The sequence below is a fragment of the Myotis myotis genome, unplaced genomic scaffold (assembly GCF_014108235.1).
Source record: "Myotis myotis isolate mMyoMyo1 unplaced genomic scaffold, mMyoMyo1.p scaffold_m19_p_9, whole genome shotgun sequence".
NCBI lineage: Eukaryota > Metazoa > Chordata > Mammalia > Chiroptera > Vespertilionidae > Myotis > Myotis myotis.
The window spans coordinates 19045136-19071341 of NW_023416401.1; the positions used below are offsets into that span (position 1 = coordinate 19045136).

Below are 26206 nucleotides of genomic sequence, written 5' to 3' on the forward strand. Positions count from 1 at the left end.
CCAAAGGAAGCAGCAGCCGCTTCCGTATAACAGTAACCATTCTCCCCCGCCTGCCAAGAGGCTTCCCTTCCAAGCAAGCGTTCAGCGTTCAGGGATGAGTGCCAGGCAACACGATGATGAGCCTTCAGCCTCAGTGACAGTCATATTCAGAATGAAACCATGGCAGAAAGGAAATTGATGAAAGCGTGATCAGTAAACAGGTGATGTGTTGTCAATTACTCTTGAGCTCTAAGACCAACTTGGAATCATTCTTCCGTGGGGAACATTAGAATTTGTACCAAGTGGCTCATTCATATTCTCTAAGAAGCCATAGCAAAGATGTTTTGGTGAGAATTTGGATCCGGAAGTCTTAAGGCTAATGAAAATAAAAACGTTCATGTATTTTGTTTTACTGTTTTTAAAGAACTATCATATATGTCTCTTCATTTTTGTGGTTGAACTCATAAAGGACAACTGAAAGAAAAAAATGACTATAATATCTTTTTTTGAGGGGCATATCTCATTAATATGAAAAGCAAATAGCTTATGGGAAAATATGAAAATGTTAAATATATTAGAAGTGTTTATATGTGTACACACATATTCAAATATAGAAACAGTATACAAAAGTGTCCAGCTGAGTGGAAGATTAGTCAATGAGCACTTACTGCCTTTATTCTTGGTCTTCTCCATTATAATTCTTCTTACTGATCAAGTCCTTGATGTACTCAGTGACATTCTTGGTACTATAAGGCACAATCCTGACCATTTTCCCTGAGGCAAGGCATGTAGCCTACCCTAACATGCACTCATTTTTTCTCTGTGGCCAATAACCTCAATTTGGACTTCCAGGATGCTATCTTTTTTCTTTCTCCTGGTGTCCTCCATAAAACAAGAGCTAATGTTTAATTTCATTTAAACATTAAAAAAAATGAAAGACCCTCAGTAAACACAGGCTTGTGGAGCATAATCCAGGAAATGTAAGTTGCACCCGGTCCTCTGCCAAGCGGAAAGTCAGAGGCCCCCACAGAATCGCTCTGTGCCTCGCGTGAATGACACGCTGCCAAGTTTGCATATCTACTTAAGGTTTCTAACCACTGGCCAGCATGAAAACCCAAAGGTCTGGAAGAGAAATTTCAACCATGCTGCTGTGAAACCAATTATTTCATTATTTTTGAAAATATTCATTTTTGAAAATGTGTAAGTGTGCAATCTTGAGATAGATGCGTGTGTTCTTGTTTTAATTTTATTTCTGAACAAAGGGTAAGGTTCAGACATAGGATGGAAGGATGGAAAACATGAGGTTCCATGTGGTCAAGGGACTTCGTTAAGGTTTTGCTGCTAGTGAATGGCAGAGGCAGGTGCTGACAAATCCAGGTGTTTGGACTTTAAGTCTAATGCCCTCTCCTCTAAGCCATGCTGCTTGTCTGCACCGCAAGGGTTTCACCTTGAGAAAACCAAAACACAACTAGCCACGGGCCAGAGCAGCGTTCAGAGGAAGCTCTGTGATATGGTGCAACACCTTACTGCTAGTCAGGAAGTTCAACAATGACCACTACAATTTAGCCTTACACCAGCTCTGTGCTCAGTGCTTTACATAAACTATCTTGCCTAATGATCACGACAAGCCTATGAGGGAGATATTATTATCCCCACTTTATAGATAAATGATTTGTTCAAAACCACAGAGCAGGCATTCAAACCTTGGCCTATAAACCTAGGTGTTATAATTATTACACCTGGCTCCGAACTGTTCTGTAATGGCCTCTTTCAGCTTTATTTTCTCATGACGGTGAGGGTTACACTAGGTAACATATAAAAGGGTTTTTATAAAAGCATTAAGTGCCTAGAACAGAAAGTGACACTCAAAAGTGCTTCTTTACACTGAAGTTAAAGGAGCGTAATGCCCTTGGACCGATGAACACTCTAAAACACCAGTCCATGACCTAAAACTGAAGGATAGCAGGAACCAGCACTACTGAGCGGTGCCACAATCACAGCAGCTTTCAGAGTTCAGTGCCGGAGAAGACACACCGAGGAGACATAATCCTCCCCTATTGCTGGCTCTACAAAGAAATAACATATTTATGTCATATGCTCCAAGGGTAAGCTGAGGGTTTTTCCAACTCCTTGGACTATGGGTTATAAACTTTTGAAATGGGTTTGATCCTACAAGTGGGAGTCCTTTGTTTTCTTTCTTTTTCTTTTTTTTAATCCTCACCCGAGGATATTTTTGCATTGATTTTTAGAGAGAGTGGGAGAGGGAAAGGCAGAGATATAGCAATGTGAGAGAAACACATGGATTGGTTGCCTCCTGCATGCGCCCAGATGAGGGTCCCAGCTGGGGAGGAGCAGTCCGCAGGCCGACGCTCTACCCACTGAGCCAAACCGGCTAGGGCCTTTGTTTTCTTTTAAAATACTGTTTTAAAAATTATGTAGGTAACACACTGTTATTGTAGAACATTTGGAAAATACAGAAAAGAGTGAACAATAAAATAGCTCTGTAATCCTTTTACCTACAACTTAGAAAGATTTCCTAAAGCCCCGGATTAGACTAAGTGACTAGTAAATATAAGCTGCTGTACATTTTCCTGTTCTGTGTGCTCTTCCTCTGGTAAGAATGTCATGACAAATGTCCTTAGGCTGAATTCATTTCTTGGAATTATGCTATGTCTTTATTATTTCTACTTCCCATTTGTTTCTGTTTTCCTAACTTACACACTCTATAAATAGAGTGTGCAAGAGAAATGGATGATTATATTAATGGCTTTTAACAGTGGGAATTATAATAACAGCCCAACATCATGGCTTAATTAAAAGCAACATCTTTTCATCAAACATGTAAGAACGTTCAACTGCTCTTGGTGGTAATGTACCACCGGCAGGGAATTTCAAATCATTAACCCAACTTCAACCAGACACTTTGGAATGGCTGGGCTTTTCATCCCCCTGATTAAAGATGGAAGGCAGAGTGGCATATTTATAACTTAATATTTTTTAAACATATTCAACACATTCTTTTCTGAAGTTTTCAGATGATTCCTTTTTATTGTCATCATTTTATGTGTAGCATTTCATTAGGTATTTTTTTTAATCTTTATTGTTCAGATTTTTACAGTTGTTCCTCTTTTCCCCCCCCATAGCTCCCCTCCACCCCTCTGCCCTTACCCCCCCCCCCACTGTCCTCATTCATAGGTGTACAATTTTTGTCCAGTGTCTTCCCGCACCCCCACACTCCTTTCCCCCTGAGAATTGTCAGTCCACTCCCTTTCTATGCCCCTGATTATATTATATTCACCAGTTTATTCTGTTCATCAGATTATTTATTCACTTGATCTTTAGATTCACTTGTTGATTTTTTAGATTCACTTGTTGATAGATATGTACTTGTTGTTCATAATTTTTATCTTTACCTTTTTCTTCTTCTTCCTCTTCTTAAAGGATACCTTTCAGCATTTCATATAATACTGGTTTGGTGGTGGTGAACTCCTTTAGCTTTTTCTTATCTGTGAAGCTCTTTACCTGACTTTCAATTCTGAATGATAGCTTTGCTGGGTAGACTAATCTTGGTTGTAGGTTCTTGTTATTCATCACTTTGAATATTTCTTGCCACTCCCTTCTGGCCTGCATAGTTTCTGTTGAGAAATCAGCTGACAGTCGTATGGGTACTCCCTTTTAGGTAACTAGATGTTTTTCTCTTGCTGCTTTTAACACATTGTATGCGGGAAACGTATTTATACGTTTTACTTATACGTTTTACGTTGACTGGTAGTAGAGCGTGGAACACGTATTAATACATTTTTTATAGACTAGCGGTAGAATGCGGGTAACGTATAAATACGTAAACTAAAGTTATCGTAATTTTACTGAACGTTGCCATTTGTGCAAAAAATTAGCAAAAATGGCCTGCGCCACCTGTTAGCGCGCGATAAAAACTACCCGCAAACAATGTGTTAAGATTCTCTCTTTGTCTTTTGCTCTTGGCATTTTAATTATGATGTGTCTTGGTGTGGTCCTCTTTGGATTCTTTTTGTTTGGGGTTCTCTGCCTTTCCTGAACTTGTAAGTCTATTTCTTTCACCAGGTAGGGGACGTTTTCTGTCATTATTTCTTCAAATAGGTTTTCAATATCTTGCTCTCTCTCTTCTTCTGGCACCCCCATAATTCAGATGTTGGTACGCTTGAAGTTGTCCCAGAGGCTCCTTACACTGTCTTCATATTTTTGGATTCTTTTTTTGTTTGTTTTTCTGGTTGGGTGTTTTTTGCTTCTTCGTACTTCAAATCTTTGACTTGATTCTTGCGATCCTCTAGTCTGCTTTTGGATCTCTGTATGATATTCTTTATTTCAGTCAGTGTATGCTTAATTTCTAGTTGGTCCTTTTTCATATCCTCGAGGGTCTCACTAGACTTATTGAGGGTCTTACTAAATTTATTGGCAGTTTCTAGAAAATTCTTGAAAAACCCTAAAACCGTGGTTTTGAACTCTATATCCAGTAGTTTGCTTTCCTCCATTTCTGTCATTTGTGACCTGTTTCTTTGTCTCTGAATTTTGGCTGCTTTCCTGTGTTGATAGAATGGTTTTCTGTGCTAGGTGTCCTATAGGGCCCAGAGGCTCAGCCTCCCTAATTACCTGAGGTGGACACTCTTGGTGCACCCCTTTGTGGGCTGTGTGCACAGTCTTGTTGTAGTTAAGCCTTGATTGTTGTAGGTATCACTGGGAGGAATTGACCTCCAGGCCAATTGGCTGTGAGATTCAGCTGTGTCTATGGTGGGAGAACTTCTGTGCTGGAGACACCCTTATGGGGCAAGACTTGCTTCAGTGGGGCTTTGGTGCTCACTGAGTCTGCCCCCTGAGTGTGTCCCTTATGGATCTGAGGAGTTGTAATCTGGATGGTCCCACTCTGACCACTGGGTACACTGGCACTTGGAACTCTAAGGAAGTACTAATTTAGCCTCTGCCTCAGGCTACCTAGCAGGCGGTATGGAGAGATCTGCAGATTCCTCTTCTTTGTTTTGGTTTTGGAGGTGCCCAGATCAGGCCCAGCTGTGAAGCAATGCAATCTACTGTGGTGCCTTGGGCCTTCTTTTGGATGATCTGGGTCTCTCTGACCCAGCTGCAATTTGTTAGGTAATTTTATATTGCAAAGGGCCAGGTCATTCATATGCAAAAGCCTCTGCTGCAGCTTGGGTGGGGCAGGGTCTCAGGGAATCAACAGGGCGAAGCAAACAGCTATGGCTGATCCTCAGTCCTGCCTTAAGAGGTCCCGGGTCTCAGTGGCCCGTGGTAATTGCTGCAAGCACCTCTGAGAGAAAGCTGCCCTCGAGTTCTGCCCACTGCCAGAGAGTCCAGTTTCTCCCCGTACGAGCCTGGGTCCCCAGAGACTCGCCCGGAACTGGAGTCAGGGCCTTCGGGAGCTTGTGACTCCCTCCCGATTGAAAAAGACAACCGCGTCCTCAGTTGCCTGCCCTTTCTGCGTGAGCCTCTGTACCTCTGCACTTTACTTCTGTACCTCCTCTGAGTCTCAGTGTGCTTTTCTCTTTCCTTCTAGTTGTAGGATTTCCACTCAGCCAGCCTTCCTGTGGGTCTGGATGATGTCCGTTTTGTCTTTCAGTTGTATTTTTGAAGTGGTTGTGTGAGGCAGCAATTTCAGGTGTTTACCTATGCCGCAATCTTCTAGGTTTTGTTTTAATGATAGTTCAGGGCCAAGTTTTAGGAAGTTATTTGAAAAATCTAAGAAGAAATTCTATTTAATACTATTATGAGACAGAGTTAATAGTCATCACATTGCAATGATATGTAATTTGTATGAACACATATTTTGAATGGATATATCTGCACATGTGTGACATGGCAGTCATGGAAGAGTAGTCAGTCGTCATTCCCGGCCACCACTCAGATACACCATTTCATAGAGGCAGTGAGGGCTGTTGGTGAAAGCTGTGACATAAACCCAGGGAGTGCCATGGGCTCCAGTTGGAGGTTTGAGAGTTAGTTTAGTTTCCATCTCTCCACCTTTGGGAGAGTAACACATTATCATTTTCTCTGCTGGGCACATGAGGGAACCTGCCTGAGTCCTCAAAATATTTGTGTAAATGTGTAGATGAGATACAGTTCGATTTTTTTTTTTTAAAGCCACTGTTAGGATTCTGGGCACACGTGCGAGAAGGCATTGCACTTTGGCTGTTGTGTGTAGTGAAACCACAACGCCCTGTTCTCTGTAGGCTAAGTTTCCTCTTATCAAGTTATAAAACAAATTCCAACTATCAAAGTCAGTTTGCTTCCTCCTCTAAAGCAGAATTTGATCAGCTTAGTGTTTACACCTCAGAACCAAATCCAAGTCTCAGGCAGTAGAAAAGAATATAACAATTCTGAGATTTGGGATTGGGCGAGCAAAGTTTAAGCCCTCTTTCCTGCTTCCTCATTGTGTGGCTTCGAGCAGCCACTCAGCTTTTCCATTCTCATTGCCTCATTATAAGGTGGGAGAGCACTACCACATACCTCACAGGCTTTGATGCAATTTAAACAAGACAATGAATATGAAAAACATTCTGTCAACTCTAAGGTATATGCCAAGGATTGTGAACAGGTAATTATAATTTTAGGCATTATATATTTATTACCAGCATAGTAAGAAATATGTTTCTTGAATACTCTGTTAGCTGTCAATCCAGAATTTTGTTGCTCGAGATAAAACAGATCATTGTTAGAATTATTTACACGATTTTCCCTTCTCTGCAAATATCTCCAGCAGTACTGACTTCATTTTCTTTGGGTATATACCCAGAAGGGGAATGCTGGATATTATGTAGTCCTATTTTTAATTCTTTGAGGAACCTCCATGCTGTTTTCCATAAAAGCTATACTAGTTGAACCTCAGAGGGAAGGCGGGGGAGGGTGGGTGGGTGGGAAGAGATCAACTAAAAAATTTGTTGTGCATATACATATGCACAACCCATGGACACAGACAATAGAGTGGTGAAGGCCTGGGGTGGGCAGGGGTGGGCTACAGGAGGTCAATGGGGGAAAAAGGGACTTATGTAATACTTTCAATAATAAAGTTTTTTTTTAAAGCTATACCAGTTTACAGTCCCACAAAGTATATAAGAGTTGTCTTTTCTCCATATCCTTCCCAATAATTGTTATCTTTTATCTTTTTTTATAACAGTCATCCTAACAGGTGTGAGGTAATGTCTCACTGTGGTTTGGATTTGCATTTCCCTGATGATTTGTGATGTTGAGAATCTTTTCATATACCTGTTGGCAATTTGTATGTCTCCTTTAACAAAGGGCAGCATCCATTCATGATAAAAACTCTCAACAAAATATATAAAGAGAAAAATTTCCTCGAAACAATAATGACCATTTATAAAAAGCCTGCAGCTAATCACAATCCATGATGAAAAACTGAAAGCTTTTTCTCTAAGGCGTGGTATGAGGCAAAGATGCCTGCTCTCAATATTTCTGTGCAACGAAGTATAGGAAGTACAGCAAGAACAAGGCAAGAAAGAGAAATAAAATACATTCAAATAGTTAAGGAAGAAATAAAATTATTTCTGTAAATGACATGACTCTATATGCAGAAAACCCTAAAGACACTGCAAAACAAAAACAAAAAAAGCTGGTAGAACTAATAAACAAATTCACTAAATTTGCTAGACACAAAATCAACATACAAAAATCAGTAGTGTCTCTTTACATCAAAAGTGATCTATCTGAAAAGGAAACCAAGGGGGGAAATCCCATGAAAAAAATAACATACTAGGGAATAAATTTACCCAATGACACGAAAGATTTGTATACTGGAAACTATAAAACATTGATGAGAAGAACTGAAGATGACACAAATAAATGGAAAGATATCCCATGTAAGTAGAGAAGTGAAATAGAAATAGGCTAACTCCAGCTTCAGTTCCAAAAACTCACTAATCAGGCAGATTTGGTGAGATCTGCTTTTCTCTCTTCAATCTCATGGAAAAAAAAACCACAAAGAGGTCAAGAATACCAGCATTAACTCTTATGAGCCAGGGAAGAACAGAGAGATGAGGTCTTAGTAACCTTTTTCTTCAGAAACTGAGAATGTCATCCTATCCCTGTACACCAGGTAGGTTCTTCTGTTGATCAGTTTGGAATAATCATCACTGTGTTGTCACATGACTAAGAGAAAGAAACTCCACCAAGTCTGTTTCATTGAACAATCCCAGAAGATATTAAAGATCTTCATCTTTAATATAACATATATCAGATCTATATATCTGAATAGAAAAAAACATCAATATACAAAGGATATACAGCTGCAATAGACTCTTTTTCCCAGTCAAATTTGAAAGAAAAGATTTGAAGATCCAAAGCTACATTAATGCAAATATCTGCTGTTGCAAGTATACTTTTTGATTAAATTGGCATACATCAAGCACAATTAGAAAGGCTATTTATAACGAAGAAATACATAATTCTGCATCTTAATGGGGATGACAATTACAGCTGATGGTTGCTAATTAACATTACTTCTTTTGCTCTGGGGGCCAGATATTTCTTGCATGATCTTTATTGCTGGCAATGGACATACCTAATTCTGGAAGGCACAAATGGGTTATCAGTACCATTTGTGCTCATAACAAATTCATTGGTAACCTGCCCGGGTCTGGATTCACACTGGAGTACAGGATCAAGTAGAAGCAGTAAACTGACTCAGAATCATGACAGGAAAAGGGCTGAACTTTTTAAGTGAAGGAGCACCTACCCTCCTTGTTCAGAATGACAAGGAGAGAAGCCCTCCCTAGCGCCCTCTCCAGGAGGACTGACTTGTGAGTGTTGCTTGGTTCAGCTGAGCAGAAAAGGGCCTCTTGTGCCAAGATGACCATGTGTTTACTCTCCTGGCAGCTCGGGGGTGGGGGTGGGGGGTGGGGTGCATGGGTGCTGGAGGCCAGGAGTGAAACAGATGCATTCTAGCTCCCTGCACAGAAAACTATAAAGATCTCTCTGCCTGTGTTATCAATTACATATTTACTTTGTTAGCATGAGATAGATGAATATTTCTACATACAAAGGTGCCCAGCTAAAATCAGGCTAAGTGATATTAATGTCCTATGGTCAGTATTATTGAACCTCAAAAGCAATAAACTTTATGAGTCAATAAATATTACATTTGCAGCATAGTTAACATTCCTTTACTGTCTCTAGCTCTTATTACACATGGTAACTGCAAGTCTACAATACATTATTCATATTTGGGGTGTCACCAAGTGATGGATTGCTGTAGGAGAGGCTGTCCTTTAAATAAATCAACAAATAAAAATGCAAATGTTAACATTTTCAGCCACAACTTTTTCCATCTTGAATGGGGAATGAAAATTTCACATTATATTGACAGGCAGCAGAGAGAACAATTAACAGCCTACACTGTGAATGAGAAAGATGACTTTGCCACGCCTCATTTTATCACCTGCATATGGAATAATAGGGGGTTTCTAGGTGTTAGCACTTTGCAGAGAACAAAAGAAAACCTGTCTCCCACTAGCATACGTCCCACACCCATATTCTCTTGCAAGACTTGCAAATTCTTGGGATTTTGGGGTGGACAGGGAAAGGTCTTTTACTCTTATTTACCTTAGTATTACCTTCAAAGATTTGTTGCGACAAAGAACAATAGGTTTTTCTTTTGCATTGAATTCCCTGTAACTGAAAAGTAGTCTATAAAAAAATGCCTTTTCTACACTTTGAAATAAAAATAATTCAAATAATCCTGATTCTGAAGTCTGGAAAGCAACCACTGTGCCTTCCTGGTAACTGATTTCATAGCACTGAATCTTTTTCAACTCTGCACTTTGTAGAATAGACCTATAACATGCCATTGTGCATGTCTAAGGACAAAACCTGGTGTGCTACACATTGTTTCTTTAGCTTTAGCTAAATGCTCATTATTTAAGAAGCTTCTGAGGATCTATATTTAGCTGGTCTGCAGTATTAAGAACCAGCAGATACAGAATCCTTTTTCTTAAGGTCCATAAATATGCGTCTTCACAGCAATTTTAACTGGCCTTGTAAAACTCTACGAAGTTGATACGGTCCATTCAGAAAATGTGTGCTGATGATGTTCTATAAAACTCTTCCTGGGAAGCACTTGCTTTTACTTTTTCATGCTTCTCGCTAAACTGAAATGCAAGAATCAAATACACATTAAAGTAGTGTTAAAGGTTCCATTTTAATCTCCAACAACAGGGAAATTCACCAAGACTGAAAACCAGGGCTCTCCCTCCTCTTTACCTGTAATTCCTCCAGAGGACTCCCTCAAGATGAGCAAGGACAGATCCTCTGAGCACAGGTGTTCAGTCACAACGTTAAGCCACTAAGGTGGGAACCCCATCAATATTGCAGAACCACAACTCACTGTAGGTCTTTGGCAAAATAACAACAGCAGCATTAAGAAGGAATAAAGGAGTAATAAACAAAGAATGTGGTAAACTAATTAAATTTTCTTTTGGTTGTGGGTGGCCCCCAAAATAGGGAGGTTGTCTTTGTCAACTATTGTAATATTTAAGATGATGGCCTTTGGAGCCTGTAACGCTGGCTCACCTCTTATTGGCTATGTGACCTTAGGCAAGTCACTCAGTCTCTCTGAGCCTCAGTTTCCTAATTTTTAAAGTGAGGGTGACAGTAGTACCACTTCATAAGACTGCGATGAAGATTAATTAAGTCAGATGATGCACACAAAGGGCTGGGAATACACATGCTTAATAGATGACAGACATTATTGTCATCCTCTGTGTCATTTCCCAAAAGTTCTTTAAAATTAAAATGTCTTAAAATTTGTATTCATCTCATAAGTTACTAGGTATTTAAGTGCTCAAACAATCATATTTCCAAGGAAAAGTAAACCAACCCCTTTTGGTTTTGATATTTATATATTCAGCCATAAGCATATAAATGAGAGTTCGCTTATTAGTATGAGAAATCTTAATGACATATTTATTTTCCTGATTCCAAACAAGACTGGTCAAATTATTAGCTCTTCATTCAAATTTCTCTGTTATAAGTAAATGTTGACAGTCCTTTAATTGTAGTACAAAATCTACTATATTTTTCAATATCAGTGATTCAGTTAGTTAAATTTACAGTCCAGTGTACAGCTATTCTGTGATAAATTGGGAAGGACTTGCTGTTAAGCAGATTTTTTTTTTTTTTTTTATGAAGGAGGATTAGTTGTGTTTCCATGGAAATCCTCACCAATTACCATTATCAACTAGGGAAAGGCACGTTTAAAGAAAAGTGCTCCATGAGCTCAACTGGCCAAATCTAGATGCCAAAAAAGGCCTCTCTTCTGAGTATCAGCCATTAATACTATCAAGATTTTTCCACTCTTTATTAAATAAACCTCAAAAATGCTCTATGGAAATAAAAGGCATCCCAAATGTAAAGGAACAAGTAAAAACTGTCACTATTTGCAGATGGCATGATACTATACATAGGAAACCTTAAAGATTCCACCAAAAATATGTTACAATAAATGAAATCAGTAAAGCTGCAGGATATAAAAAATCAACACACAGAAATCAGTTGCATTTCTACATACTAATAGCATGCTACCAGAAAGAGAACTTAAGAAAACAATCTTATTTACAATTGAATAAAAGTTCCTAGGAATAAATTTAAACAAGGAGGTAAAAGACCTGTACTCTGAAAACTATAAGACACTGATGAAAGAAACTGAAACAACACAAATAAATAGAAAGATAGATCAAACTCACGGACTGGAAAATTAATATTGTTAAGATGTCCATATTACCTAAAGCAATCTGCAATCCCTATCAAAATACCAATAGCATTTTTAACAGAACTAGAAAAGAGTTCTAAAATTTGTATGGAACCACAAAAGACTACAAATAGCCAAAACAATCTTCAGAAAGAGCAAAGCTAGACTCATCATGATCCCTGATTTCAAAGCATACTACAAAGCTACAGAAATCAAACCAGTATGGTACTGGCATAAAAACAGACAGATCAATGAAATAGAATACACCACTGAAAAATAAACCACACATATATAGTCAATTAATTTATGACAAAGGAAGAATATACAATGGGTAAAAGACAGTCTTTTTAATAAATGGTAATGAGAAGCTGGACAGCTATATGGGAAAGAATGAAACTGGAACACTATCTTATACCATATACAAAAATAAATTTACAATGGATTAAAGACCTGAAAACCATAAAACTCCTAGAAGAAAACATAGGCAGTAAAGTCTTTGACATTAGTCTTAGAAATATTTTTTAAACTAGTCTCCTCAGGCAAGGGAAACAAAGCAAAAATAAATAAATGAGACTACATCAAACTAAAAAGCTTTTGCAGAATGAAGGGAACCATCAACAAAACAAAAGGCAACCTATTGAATGGGAGAAGATATTTGCAAATCATACATCCAATAAAGGGTTAGTGTCCAAAATATATAAAGAACTTATACAACTTAATGCAACACACACACACACACACACACACACACACACACACACACATACTACTGATTCTGATTAAAAAATGGGCAGAGCCAAAACCGGTTTGGCTCAGTGGATAGAGCGTCGGCCTGCGGACTGAAGGGTCCCGGGTTCGATTCCAGTCAAGGGCATGTACCTGGGTTGCGGGCATATCCCCAGTGGGAGATGTGCAGGAGGCAGCTGATCGGTGTTTCTCTCTCATCGATGTTTCTAACTCTCTATCTCTCTCCCTTCCTCTCTGTAAAAAATCAATAAAATATATTTAAAAAAAAAAATGGGCAGAGATATTTTTTTTCCCAAAAAAAGATATACAGATGGTGAACAGACACATGAAAAGATGCTCGACATCACTAATCAGGAAAATGCAAATCAAAACTACAATGAGGTATCACCTCACACCCGTCAGAATGGCTATTATCAAAAATACAATATCAACAAACAAGTGTTGGTGAGAATTTGGAGAAAAGGGAACCCTTGTTCGCTGTTTGTGGGAATGTACATTGGTACAGTCATTATGGAAGACAGTATGGAGGTTCCTAAAAAAATTAAACATAAAATTACCATATGATATAGCAATTCCACTTCTGTGTATTTATCTGAAGAAAAAAACCCCACTGATTTGAAGAGATATGTGCACACCTATGTTCATTGCAGAATTATTTACAACAGCCAAGACATGGAAGCAATGTAGGTATCCACTGATAGATGAGTGGATAAAGAAGATGTGGTATGAAAGTAAGAAACCTTGTTATTGTTTGGGTTATATTTTGATTTTTGAAACCCCAGTGCATGAATTCTGTCCAGATGCTGGAGGTAAGAGTGCTTGAATAAATTATCATAAATTATCTTGTGAAATACACACACACACACACACACACACACACACACACACACGATGTGGTATATACGTAACAGAATATAGCTCAGTCATAAAAAGAACAAAACGTTGCAATTTGCAACAACATGGATGGACCTAAAGGGTATTATGCTAAGTGAAATAAGTCAGACAGAGATAAATACTGTATGATTTCCCTTATATGTGGAATTTAAAAAGCAAAGCAAACAAACAAAAGAGAACAAACTCATAGATACAGGAAACAAACTGGTGGGTACAGAAAGGGGAGGGGTTGGGGTGGCAGCTGAAATAGGTGAAGGGGACTAAGAGCTACAAACTTCCAGTTAAAATAGAAATAAGTTATAAGGATATAATGTACAGCGTATGGAATACAGTCAATAACATTATAATAACTTTGTATGATGACAGATGGTAACTAGATTTATTGTTGGGATCATTTCATAATGTATATATCAAATTGCTATGATGTATACCTGAAATTAATATGATATTACACGTCAATAAAAACAAAATTTAAAAAATGCTCTTCTCTGGAGAATATTAAATCAAAGAACACCTGATGCTTACCGGGAGGATTCGTGTTGGAATGACGATGTGCTTAAAAGGTCCTTTTGGCTTTCAATTGTTATAGGAGATGTGGACGCATCTTTCCTAACTCCTGTCATTGTCCCTGTATGAACGATAAAGGAAACAATTTGGGAAGTCAATAAAAAGAAATGGAAAAGCCCATTCTGAGTACTATATTAGAGATTATAGGAATTCCTAAGCTTTGAAATTAAGCATCCCCCATCCCCCTGTAAGATGAAACAATGACAGATGGAAAACTCAGCAGGTTGTTTTGATTTTGTGAGCATCAGAGATCTGCAATATCTTGTTTTAAAAAAGTACATTTGTGCAGTAACAGACTAACTAGAGCTTTTTAAAAAAACCTGATTCCTCTCATATTCCTGCTGGGTTGGGTTTACTGTGAAAATGCCCAAGACGGTAGATTGATTTCATTCCCCTTAACGAACATAATAGAAGATCATTCTTCTCTTTGACAAAATAGAAGATTCCAGCACTCTATACCTCCACTCCCCCCAAAATTAAACTTATCCTGCCCCCAAAGCTTTCAAGGTAGACATGAACCTTGAATGTTTCTTTCAAAGACTCTACACTGGCTAAAGGAAGTGTTTCACTGGAAGAGATGCTCAACTAACCATCCTGGGCCCATGTGGCCTCCGCTCCTCTCTAACAAGCAATGTGCATAACTTCTTTCCTGAAGTGCTAAAGAAGAAGAAGACACGGACATGAATATTTGTTGTGGTTGTTTGTTTCTAGTTATTAGTATTTCTAATAATTTCTCCTCCTTAATATTATTTTCCAAACAACACAAAACGTCCCTGTCTTTTTCTGGAACGCTTATTTACAGTCTTCTTCTGATTCCTGGGAGACTACAATCCAGGCTGCTTAAGGAAGTTATTTGGGGAGATTCACTCTTTCTTTGAGAAAAGGGTGAATATTCAAATATCGCAAAGATAGCTTTGGTGTGTTGGGAATCCCAGACGCTAAAATGCCAAGCACATAGTCTGCTAACTTCAGGAACGGAACAGTTTACGTGTGACCCAGGAAATCAGAACTGGAGAAAGCAAGAGCAATCATCACGGACCCTTGCATTCTCAACTACACTCAGTATTAACTGCTCACTGTTATGGATGGGTGTAAACCACTAGCCACCCAAATGCACAACTGTCTTTTGTGTGTACACAAACCTGTGGGACCCTCAACCCAAACCAGTACATTCCCACACTAGACATTAATCCTCAGTCCACACAGTGCATTCAGTCAGTAAATATTTGTCAAGCACCGAACAACAGGCAAGGGCTGGTGCCAGGATTAAGCTCAAGCTTAGTTTAGGAGGAGGGGAAAGAAGGTGTGAGAGCAAGAGGATGAGTTACTCTCAGAAATACAGTAAATGACCCAAAGCAGTATACAGCAGTAACAACAGGTACAGTATGCTCAGTATGTGCCTGGCACTCTCCTCTTTTCCATATACCATATATTCTTTTATAATAAACAGTTTCATTAAAGTATAATTTGAATACTGTAAATTTTAACCATTTTAGGTGTACAGTTTGATAATAGTAGCAAATCTGTTCAGCTATGAAATCATGGGCACAACCAAGTTTTAAACATTTTGTCATAGTATTTGCTTATTTATTTTTACAACCCAGTTCTATAATATTTCCACACACCAAAAAGGCCCCTTATGCCCATTTGTAGTTCCCTTCATCCTGTCTGTTGCTGCCTTCCCCCTCCCCCAGCTCTATCTCTATAGTTTGGCCATTTCATAAAACCCTTTGCGATAGACACTATTTTTATATCTAATTTCCAGGTAAGGATGTGAGCCATAGGGACTTACATGACCTGCCAAGGTCACAAAGCTATATGTGCCGGAGCCAGCATTCCTGCCCAGACACTTTGATCCAGGAGTTTTCACCATTCTGCTAGTTACTGCATATTAAATAGGATGAAAAGTCTGAGGAATTAACAAGGGAGAGAGATCACATCAGCTGTAGGGAAGACAACGCAGGAGGTGGAATTTTGACAGAAGGAATAGGGAGCATGGAGTTAGCAAAAGCACTAAATTAACAAGCTCAAGGCTACATGTTTGGTATATCCAGGAAATATTTATTGAGCACACTATGTCCTGTACCTTGCTAATCACTTTAAATGCATTATCTCATTAGTCCTTAATTTATATTATTGTCCTCATTTTATGGAATAGGAAGTGGAAAGTGAGAAAAGGTCAAGCAGCATGTCCATTATCACAGGGCTGCTAAGAGCAAGGCTGGGTTTTAAATACAATCAAGGTCTGTACTGCAAACTCAACACTGTGCTAGCTGGCCTAAAAAATAAAACAAAGCAGCAGTAATAACCATTAAAAAACAACAACTGGGCCCAGCAGTGTGGCTCAGTGGTTGAGCATAGACCTAAGAACCAGAAGGTCATGGTTTGATTCCCAGTCAGGGGCACATGCCCGGGTTTCAGGCTCGATCCCCAGTAGTGGGCAGGTAAGAGAAAGCCCATCAATGATTCTTTCTCATCATTGATGTTCCTATCTCTCTCTCCCTCTCCCTTCCTCTCTCTGAAGTCAATAAAACAACAACAAATGAACAAAAGGAACCCTAATTTTTTATGTAAATAAACATCTTTCTCTAAAAAACAACAAATGGCCTTTGGAGAGATTACTTTTGTGCTAGAATTTAGAACAGAGTAAAAGAGAAGGGAGGCAGGTGAAGCCATTCACCACGCCTACAACTGTCTGGGCAGAGTTTGGGGATGGAGGGGAAATTAAAATAAGCACCTGAGAGTAGCAGCAACTGAGAAGGCCTTGTGGGGGAGGCGAGAAGGAAGGGCTGCCTGGAGGCGATGGAATGAATGTCTTTTTAGTCACATAGGCCTCAACATTAGTCTTATCTTTTTCTGTTTTGATACTTCCAACAAAAGTTTGGTTGAGACAATTGACATTTGATGGGAAGAACAGAAAGTAAAACTTTTTTTTCTATTTTTTTTGGTCTTAAATTGTCTCCTTTATTTATTTATATTTGCAATACGAAACAGAGGCTAGGCACCAACACACGCATTCATGCCAGCCTGAGAGGGAGCTGGGTCAAGGTCACTCGGCAACTAGGCTGGACCCCAGACCCTCAGGCACTGGAGGGGGACCCCAGCTGGACCCCCACCAAGCCCTGCCCCAGGGTCTGTGGGAGGCGCAGGGGTCTCGTGAGTGTACCAGGGCCTCATGGGAATGTCACCAGAGAACCACCGGGCCAGGCAGAGGGTCCTTGAGCTCCTGACCCAAGGGAAAGTGCAGGGAGAAAGTAAAACTTTTAACAGAAGGTCCAAGGACTTCTAATGGGATCCATGTGTGTGCTTCAGGAATGTGTGGCTGCCTCCTAAGTGTAGTTACAATAATGTGTGTCTATTTGCTCATTCATTTTCCTGGGCAAAGGGACCAGAGCTTTCATCAAATTATGAAAGGTTATGAAGCCCAGAGAAGTTAAGAATGACTGCACTGAGGCACAGAGCAACACCAACGGGTAGAGATCCAGAATGTGTGAGTACTATGCCTTACAGGAACTTTATTCCTTTTTTAAAATTCTTTAGGCTCTATCACTTATTAAGTTTCTAGAAAGCCATATATCAGCTTTTAATTATATTCATTCCTTCTATAAAATTTGATTTAGTGTTTAGTATACCAACAGTTACATACAGTTATGCATATTCATAGAATTACACATTCCTCTATATTTACACACACATACACACACACACACAGACAATATACACATTTAAAAAATAAAAGTGTTGCTAAGAATATTATCCATTAGGCTGATAAATTTCATACTTAAGTATATATGTTTATATATGGGTAAATATATGTGAATACATTTATGTAAATAAACATACATTTCTGCATACACAGATAGAATTGGACATAATGATCAAGTCCTACTTACATATGGCTGGGTCTGTGTCTGCCCACCCACCAATCAATACCTCATGATAAGATAACTTCTTATAGAGTTCAATGTCTAGGAAAACTCCAGGACCTTTGTTTTATTTTGCATTTTAAAAACAGCTGAGCTACATTATACATTCAGTTTAGTTTAAAGAGTGAGTGATATAGAAAATGCCCGTGTGACCCCTTTTCAAACCCAGAAATGAAGTCCTGGTAGCTTTGCCGCCTGGGAGCCTCACCAATGTCCATCCCCGTCACCTCTTCTCCCCCCGAAACACAGGAACAAACCAGCCGCCATCCCATTATTCCCTTTTTTGTTCTTTACAGTTTTACCAGTGAGATATGCATCCCCTAAATGTCATTGTTTTGCTGCTTTTGAACTTTATAAAATAGAAATATGCTATATATTTTCCTCTTAAGACTTCTTTTGCTCATTATTATATTTGAGAGTTTATCTGTGCTGATGATTTCCGTAGCTGCGGTTTGTTTTCTGTGCTATGTAGTGTTCCATTTATGCAATTATGACTATCCATCCTACTATTGGTGGATGTTAGGAGTGTTTCTGGTTTGAGGCTATTGAAAAGACGCTGCTGTGGCTGAGGATGCCAGTTATCCACTAAAATGTACTCTCATCCCCTCTTCCTGGGTACACAGCTAGATTACATTTCCTAGTCCCTCTCATAATTATGAGTGGTCAGGAGGAAAACTAGTGGACAGTATATATGCCACTTCAGGTCTATCCTATAATAACCTTTCACATGTACTTTTTCAGACCCTTCCTTGTCCTTGCTGACCTGCTATGGTAGGGCCAACCAACAGTTTCCTGTAAAGGTCAGATGGTAAATGTGCTGGGCTTTGTGAGCCATCCAGATCCTGTTGCAAACATGCAACTCCACTGTTGCAGCACGAAAGCAGCCACAGACAATATGCAAAACATGGAAATGGCTGCGTTCCAATTAAACTTATTTGCAAAAATCGGTGGTGGGCCGGATTTGGCCATGGACCAAGGTCCCCACCCCAGTGTCACTGCAATGCTCAAGGTGACCTTGGGAGGCACAAAAAGAAGGCAGAGCCATCATTCTTTGGAGCAGAGCTGCTGTCAACCTGAACTCTTACCCTGGACCATTACAGGAGGAAAAATTTCTTCTTTAAACCACTGATATTTTTTCTGTCCACTTGTTACCACAGTGATCAGCCTACCCTGACTGAATATACAGCTATGAACATGTTTGTAAGTTAAACACTATGTCCATGAGATTCTCTCTACTATATATACCTAGAAAGAAACTGCTTGGATACAGAGTGCTTGTTACTTATCTTTAGTAAATAATACCAAACTGTTTTCTAAAGTTTTTATGAATTTACACTCTGACCACCTCAATGGGTACAGAAAAAGTTTTGATGAAATTCTATACTCATTACAATAATAACTCTCAGCAAATGAGGTGGGAACCTTTATAACATGATAAATAGCATTTACAAAAAACCTACAGCTAAAACCATATGTAACGGTGAAAGAATACCTGCTTTCCTGTGAGACTAGGCATATTTTATTCTACATTGTAATGGAAGTTCCACACAGTATAATGAGATAAGAAAATATAAAAGGCATAGAGACTAAGAAAAAAGTAATTGTTATGAACTAAATTATGTCCTCTCCCCTTGCCTAATTCCTATGCTGAAGTTCTAACCACAGTATAACTCAGAACGCATTTGCAGAGAGAGCCTTCACAGGGGTAATTAAGGTTAACCAAGGTCAGATGGATGGGCCATAATCTGTATATATAAAAGGCTAATATGCTAAGTGTTCCTCCCTCCATCTGACTGGTCGCTATGATGCACACTGAACACTAGGGGGCAGACACTCAATGCAGGAGCTGCCATGACACGCACTGGCCAACTACAGAGAAATGGCACCACAGACCTGGCGCCCACAAAGCAACACTCGGCTTCCCCAAAGTGGACACAGGCTCCTCCACCACCCTAGAGCGACAGCCCACCAAATCGCAGCCTATGCTGCCTAGACCCCAGGGCACAAAAATGTGGCCCAGAGCCCAGCCCAGCCTGGAAACGGTTGCTGTGGGCACGGGGTAATGATGTCACATAGCAATGACCAGCTTCCTCTCCCTAGGGACCAGCTCCTTGGAGTTTCTTCAGCCCAGGAACACAACTTGCTTTATAGCCAGGTGCAAACATTTTACACTTTAATCAAATGTTTTTGAAGTGTTTTCCCATGCCTCATCTCATTTGATCCTCACAGAAGTCCTGGAGTAGGTAGATAGGAGACTCTGTGGAATCCTATTTTCTTTTCATTAGCTGGAAAATGGAGATTTAGAAAGCTTAGAAACTTGACCCGACTGAAAAGAAGTAAGAAATGGTGGACCTTGAAAATGACTTCAGGTTTTCTCACTGTGCAGAATATAGTCAAACACTGCTGCAGTTAAATATTTTACCCTTTGTTCTCCCTGCGTGATCTATAATAATAACCTGCTTTGTGTTGTTAATTACTGCTGTGTTGCTGACAATTACCTGTAAGAGAAGTTGGGGTGCTTCACTGGGCTGGAAAAAGTTTAGCTACATCAGAAAGCAGGTCTAATTAAGCAAGTTTATTCTATATCTATAAAAGGCTAAGTTGACTCGTGCATGTGCGATACATATAAAGCTCTCGCTGGCACCAATCACGTGTGTGTTTCCATCTGTCATTGTCGATCAGGAATTTGGTTGACACTCCTATTATAGAAAAAGGGCAAATAGCGATATTAAAATACTTCTTCTAATTAATTTCCTTTCAATGTGCACGAATTTGTGCACTGGGCCACTAGTCCAATATAACTGGTGTCCTTATAAGAAGAGGGATACAACAGGGGTGTGTGCTCACAGCAAAAAGGCTTTGTGAGGACACAAGGAGAACACAGCCATTTGAATTCCTTTTTTGAGTGGCCTGGGCAGGACAATTTAATCTACATGTCTGAAATTATCCCTGTACTATACTTATCTTCTGTGTTATATTAATAAAGGCATCAACTTTTAACAGATCTTTTAGCTTGGCCTTCTGGAAATCAGAAGTGATATCTTGTGCTACCTTTTCTAATGATGAAACATAATCATAATGATGATGCTTCTAAAAAATAAACATAAGTAAATGCTCCTTAGAGGCAAAATGGGATTGGATTTTGTACTTTGGATACTCCAGCTTGTTTACATATATATATATACACACTAATAAAAGTGCAATATGCTAATTATACTGGATAGACCAGACGTCTTCCAGACATCATTCTGAAGTCCTTCCTGACAAAGCCGGGGCCTGGACAAAGCCGCCCGAGGTCCCGGGTGCCTGCGGCTGGCCAGAGGGAAGGAAGCCCGGGTCCCGGTTGCCTGCCAGCGGCCAGAGGAGGGAAGCCTGGGTCCCAGGTGCCAGAGGAAAGCCATTGCCAGCAGCCAGGGGAAGGAAGGCCTACTCTTGCACGAATTTTCGTGCATCAGGCCTCTAGTGTGTGTGTGTGTGTGTGTATGTGTATATATATATATATATATATATATATATATATATATATATATATATATGTTTTTATTTCAGAGAGGAAGGGAGAAGGAGAGAGATAAAAACATTAATGATTAGAGAATCACTGATCTGCTGTCTCCTGCATGCCCCACACTGGGGATCAAGCCCGCAACCTGGGCATATGCCTTGACTGGGAGTCTAACCGAACCTCCTGGTTCATAGGTCTATGCTCAACCACTGAGCCACACCAGCTGGGCCTTGTTTACTTCTTTAATCACATGACCCATGACTCCATCACGGACTAGAAAACACTCGCATCGCTGCAAGCCCAGATGCACTTAGGGGAGCAACTAGAGCTTCAGAAATTACTCCTCATTTCAGATGGGTCTTCCATAACCCTCTTCCAGTAAAAGACAAGTGCACTTGGAAGCCCCCCAGGAGCCTCGATCAGTGACAGCTGCTGTATATACATAACCTAAAACACCCAAAGACAAAATGAAAGGTGTGGTCAACACCATCTGGTAGATTGGAATTATTCGAGATTCAGCCTCACTCAAAGTCACAGTTTTAAGGGGATTGGGAGATCAATGAAAGAGGAATAAACAGGAGGTGGCTCTAAATGTAGCAGTGGCTTTTGATGGCTGATGTAGGAGTTGGCAGTGACAAGCCCTGATCTAACATGCATGTTCAGTGCCTCACAGCCTCTGCCAGACCTTTCGGATAACTGGAAAAATGTCCTCAGCTTCGTGGGCTCCTGTGAAAGGGAATCAGTGATTGCTCAGAAAAGGTTTGCGACAAGCTTGGCAAGAATAAAAACACCACTGCGTAGGAAAGAAAAAAGAGAAATGAAGGCTGGTGCTTCCAGATTTGCGCCTGTGGCTCAGAAGTTCTCAACTCAAGTTTAGATTTAAGGAATCTCTCCCTAAAGAATGTCACGTAGCTCAATAAAAGCAACTAAAATAGAACATTCCAAGCATTGTTGATTGAAAAACAATTTACATTTCAAGTGTAATTTTGACAATACTGTGAATATTTTTGTGATCTCAAGGTTATTTCTTAAAACAAGAGTCAGGTCCTTTTTTTTTTTTTTTTTTTTTTTACATGTTTAGTATATACAAAGTTGGCAGAATGGTGAGGGGGTAGGAGAGGAAAAGGAGAAAGAGACTGATAATAAAGATTAACAGTCCTGCAGTAAACATCCTATATAGTACTTAATAAGTAAAGGACAACAAAAGAAATAAAGGATATAAAACAGAAGAAAAGTATATTAAAAAATTCAGACACTAAAAAGGGAAAACAGTTAAGGAGATGATAAGCCAAGTGGTGTAACTTAGGCAACTGGTGGGAAGTCACTGGCCTCATGAGAAACAGGTGTTGAACCCTTTGCAGCACACCTTGGCGAGTGTCTCCCCTTTGGTTGGTTGGGTACCACATCAAACAGCAAGGCAATAACGTTGCCCTGTCCTGGGATCTGTGTATACCAGGTCTGCAATGAGCAGAATGACTCACAGGGGCCTCCCTCAATGACCAAGTATACCATAATTTTTTTAATGATCCATCTATATCCTATCTAATAAAAGAGAAACATGGTAATTAGCGTATGACCGCTACCCTTCCCATTGGCTAATCAGCCAGATATGCAAATTAACTGCCAGCCAAGATGGCGGCCGGCAGCCAGGCAGCTTGAAACTAACATGAGGCTTGCTTGCTTCAGTGACGCGGGACTCCAACGTTCCCCGCCTGCCTTGCCGGCCTCTGAGCCTGCAGTTTAAGAAACATTGTAACAAATATAGAAGCTAAACAAAACCCCAGAAACCTGCTTTCAGTGAGCCGGGATCTCAGAGCTGGAGTTATACATTGTTTCGATTATAGAACCAAAACAAACCAGATACCTGCTTTCAGCAGGGGAAGCCTCAGAGCTGGAGCCTCAGAGCTAAAGCTGGCCCAGAATAAAAAAAAAAAAAAGAAAAAAAGGAGCAGTTGGGAGCTTCAGTCACCCACCAGCCTGAAAACAGCCCTCAGCCCCTCATCCAGACTGGCCAGGCACCCTAGTGGGGACCCCCACCCTGAAGGGTGTGTGACCAGCTGCAAACAGCCATCATCCCCTCACCCAGGCTGGCCATGCACCCCAGTGGGGACCCCCACCCTGATCCAGGACACCCTTCAGGGCAAACCAGCCAGCCCCACCCATGCACCAGGCCTCTATCCTATATAGTAAAAGGGTAATATGCCTCCCAGCACCGGGATCAGCGTGACAGGGGGCAGCGCCCAAACCCCCTGATTGCCCTGCGGCTCTGTGACAGGGGGCAGGGCCACAACCTCCCAATCCGCCCTGCTCTGTTCGTGACAGGGGAAGGTGCCCCAACCTCCTTATCAGCCCTGCTCTGTGACTGATACGGGGGAGCTCCCAAACCCCCTGCTCGCCCTGCGGCTCTGTGTGTGACAGGGTGCGGCGCCCCAACCCCCTGATCGGCCCTGCTATGTGTGTGACAGGGTGCGGCGCCCCAACCCCCTGATTGGCCCTGCTCTGTGCGTGACAGGGGGTGGCGCCGCAACCTCCCCATCGACCCTGCCTTGAGTGTGACTGGGGCGGTGCCCCAACCCCCCAATCGGCCCTACCCTGAGCGTGACTGAGGGTGGCATCGCAACCTCCCGATCCGCCCTGCTCTGTGCATGACAGGGGGCGGCGCCCCAACTCCCCAATCGGCCCTGCTCTGAGCCCGACCAGGGGCTGTACCTAGGGATTGGGCCTGCCCTCTGCCACCCGGGAGCAGGCCTAAGCCAGCAGGGCGTTATCTCCCGAGGGGTCCCAGACTGCGAGAGGGCACAGGCCAGGCTGAGGGACCCTCCCGAGTGCACAAATTTTTGTGCACTGGGCCTCTAGTATATATATAAAAGGCTAATATGCAAAGTGTCCCCTCGGGAGTTCGACCGGGAGACCGGGAGTTTGATCACTCATTATGACATGTGCTGACCATCAGGGGGCAGCACAGAATGAAGGGAGACCTGGCCAGCAGCCGGAAGGCCCCGATTGGCCCTGATTGCAGGCCAGTCCTAGGGACCCTACTCATGCACAAAATTCGTGCACCGGGCCTCTAGTATTAGAATAAAAGAAGAGAACAATACAATATAGCCTTTCTTAAGAGTAGAAAAAGAAGTTAATTCTTGCAAGTACAATGCCTTAAAACAAAACTCTTGAAAAGATGAAAACATTTCAATTTTTCACTGCAACACTTCACCCCTCCCTCAAAAAAAAAAGGGGGGGGGAAAGAAACCTAATGAAAAAAATAAAACTACAAGTGAAAGCTGTTCCTGAAAACTTTGCAGAATTGTAACAACTTTCTCCTGGTTAAATTGATTGGTATAGCAACATTATAAAATGACTATTAGGATTCATTGTGCACAACAGAAAGTGCTGAAATGTCAGCAGACTGTACAGCAAAAAGTAATGGGTTCTGAACCCCTGTTAGTCAAAAATGATTTTGTTTCAAATTAGAAATTGATTTTTTTTGGACACAAGCCCTTTCCAGGCTTCCGGCTTCTGTGGCCGGGCCCGGGAGAGATTAACCTCTGCCTTGGCAAGGGCTGGCCAGATACCTTTTTCAAAGTGCCTTTTCCATCGCAGCTTTCTAATGTGGCTATGGTCTTAACCAATCACACAGGTTATTTGTCCCTTTGCTATTACACCACGTTTTTCTCATTGTGACATTTTATTTTAGTGCTGACATACAACACAAATTTGGTGACAAGTTAACAGAAGACTGCATTAAGCCTTGCGGTGCAACCACCACACCAATTCTGACTGGTTCTCCACTCTGCAAAGTGTGATGATTGAGAATGAGAAAGCCCTGGAAGAGCTGCCCCTCTCTGAAGGACCACCCATAGAGAGGGATGATGGTTCCATCTCAGGTTCTGAGCCTCCTGAATTGCATATTTGTTTCTACGTTACTGAAGGCGATAGAAATCTGCAGAACTTTTCACTATGTCAAACAAAATAAACTTTTGCTTTGGTTTCAGATTGTGCCTAGACTCCCTTCTGAAGTTTGGACTAATTATCATCAATTATCGGGGAGAGAATTAAACAATTTCTAGATTAATCACAATTAAAACCAAACAACATGATAATGCTGGCAGACAGGAGGGAAGGATGGAGCCACATCTGCAGCTCTCATAAAGCACCCACATCTCTCGGGAGGCAGGTGAGAGCGGCTGGAGAGCTGATGAAAATGTGGCCACTTTGCCCTGACCGATGTGGCTCAGTGGATTGAGCATCAGCCTGCAGACTCAAGGGTCCCAGGTTCGATTCCAGTCAAGGGCATGTACCTTGGTTGCGGGCACATTCCCAGTAGGGAGTGTGCAGAAGGCAGCTGATTGATGTTTCTCTCTCATCGATGTTTCTAACTCTCTATTCCTCTCCCTTCCTCTCTGTAAAAAATCAATAAAGTATATTTTAAAAAAACACACAAAACAAACAGTTTAAAAAAAAGAAAATGTGGCCGCTTATACCAGACCTGGGCGGGGCAAGCCCAATGAAAAAGAGGCAGATCAGAAGGAAATCAGGGTCAATGGCTGTGAGCAGGAAAGAAAGGTGTGTGGAAAGAGGTGGGAGCAGAGGTGCCACGCCCTTTTTGGCCCTTTGTTTCCTGTGGAGCTCTTCTGTACAATATGCCAAACTCCTCCCACTCTGCTCCTAAATCCTTCCCTTCATAATTCCAGGAGAACTTGGGGTGGTGAACACACAATACAATATATGGATGATGTGTTAGAGAATTGTACACCTGAAGCCTATATAATTTTATTAAACAATGTCACCCCAATAAATCCAATAAAAAAGAAAAAAAAATAATTCCAGGAGAGATGAAGTCAGAGC

The 26206-nt window shown here is 40.8% G+C and overlaps 1 protein-coding gene across 13 annotated transcripts in view; it reads right to left on the bottom strand.

Annotated features, from left to right (window-relative positions):
- KIAA1328 (KIAA1328 ortholog) overlaps window positions 1-26206 on the bottom strand; it is a 176906-nt gene that overhangs the window by 14982 nt on the left and 135718 nt on the right. For all 13 annotated transcript variants that reach the window (XM_036321358.1, XM_036321364.1, XM_036321368.1 and 10 more), the window contains one exon: window positions 13895-13997. In XM_036321358.1, coding sequence (XP_036177251.1) covers window positions 13895-13997 — 103 coding nt within the window. The remainder of the gene's footprint in view (window positions 1-13894; window positions 13998-26206) is intronic.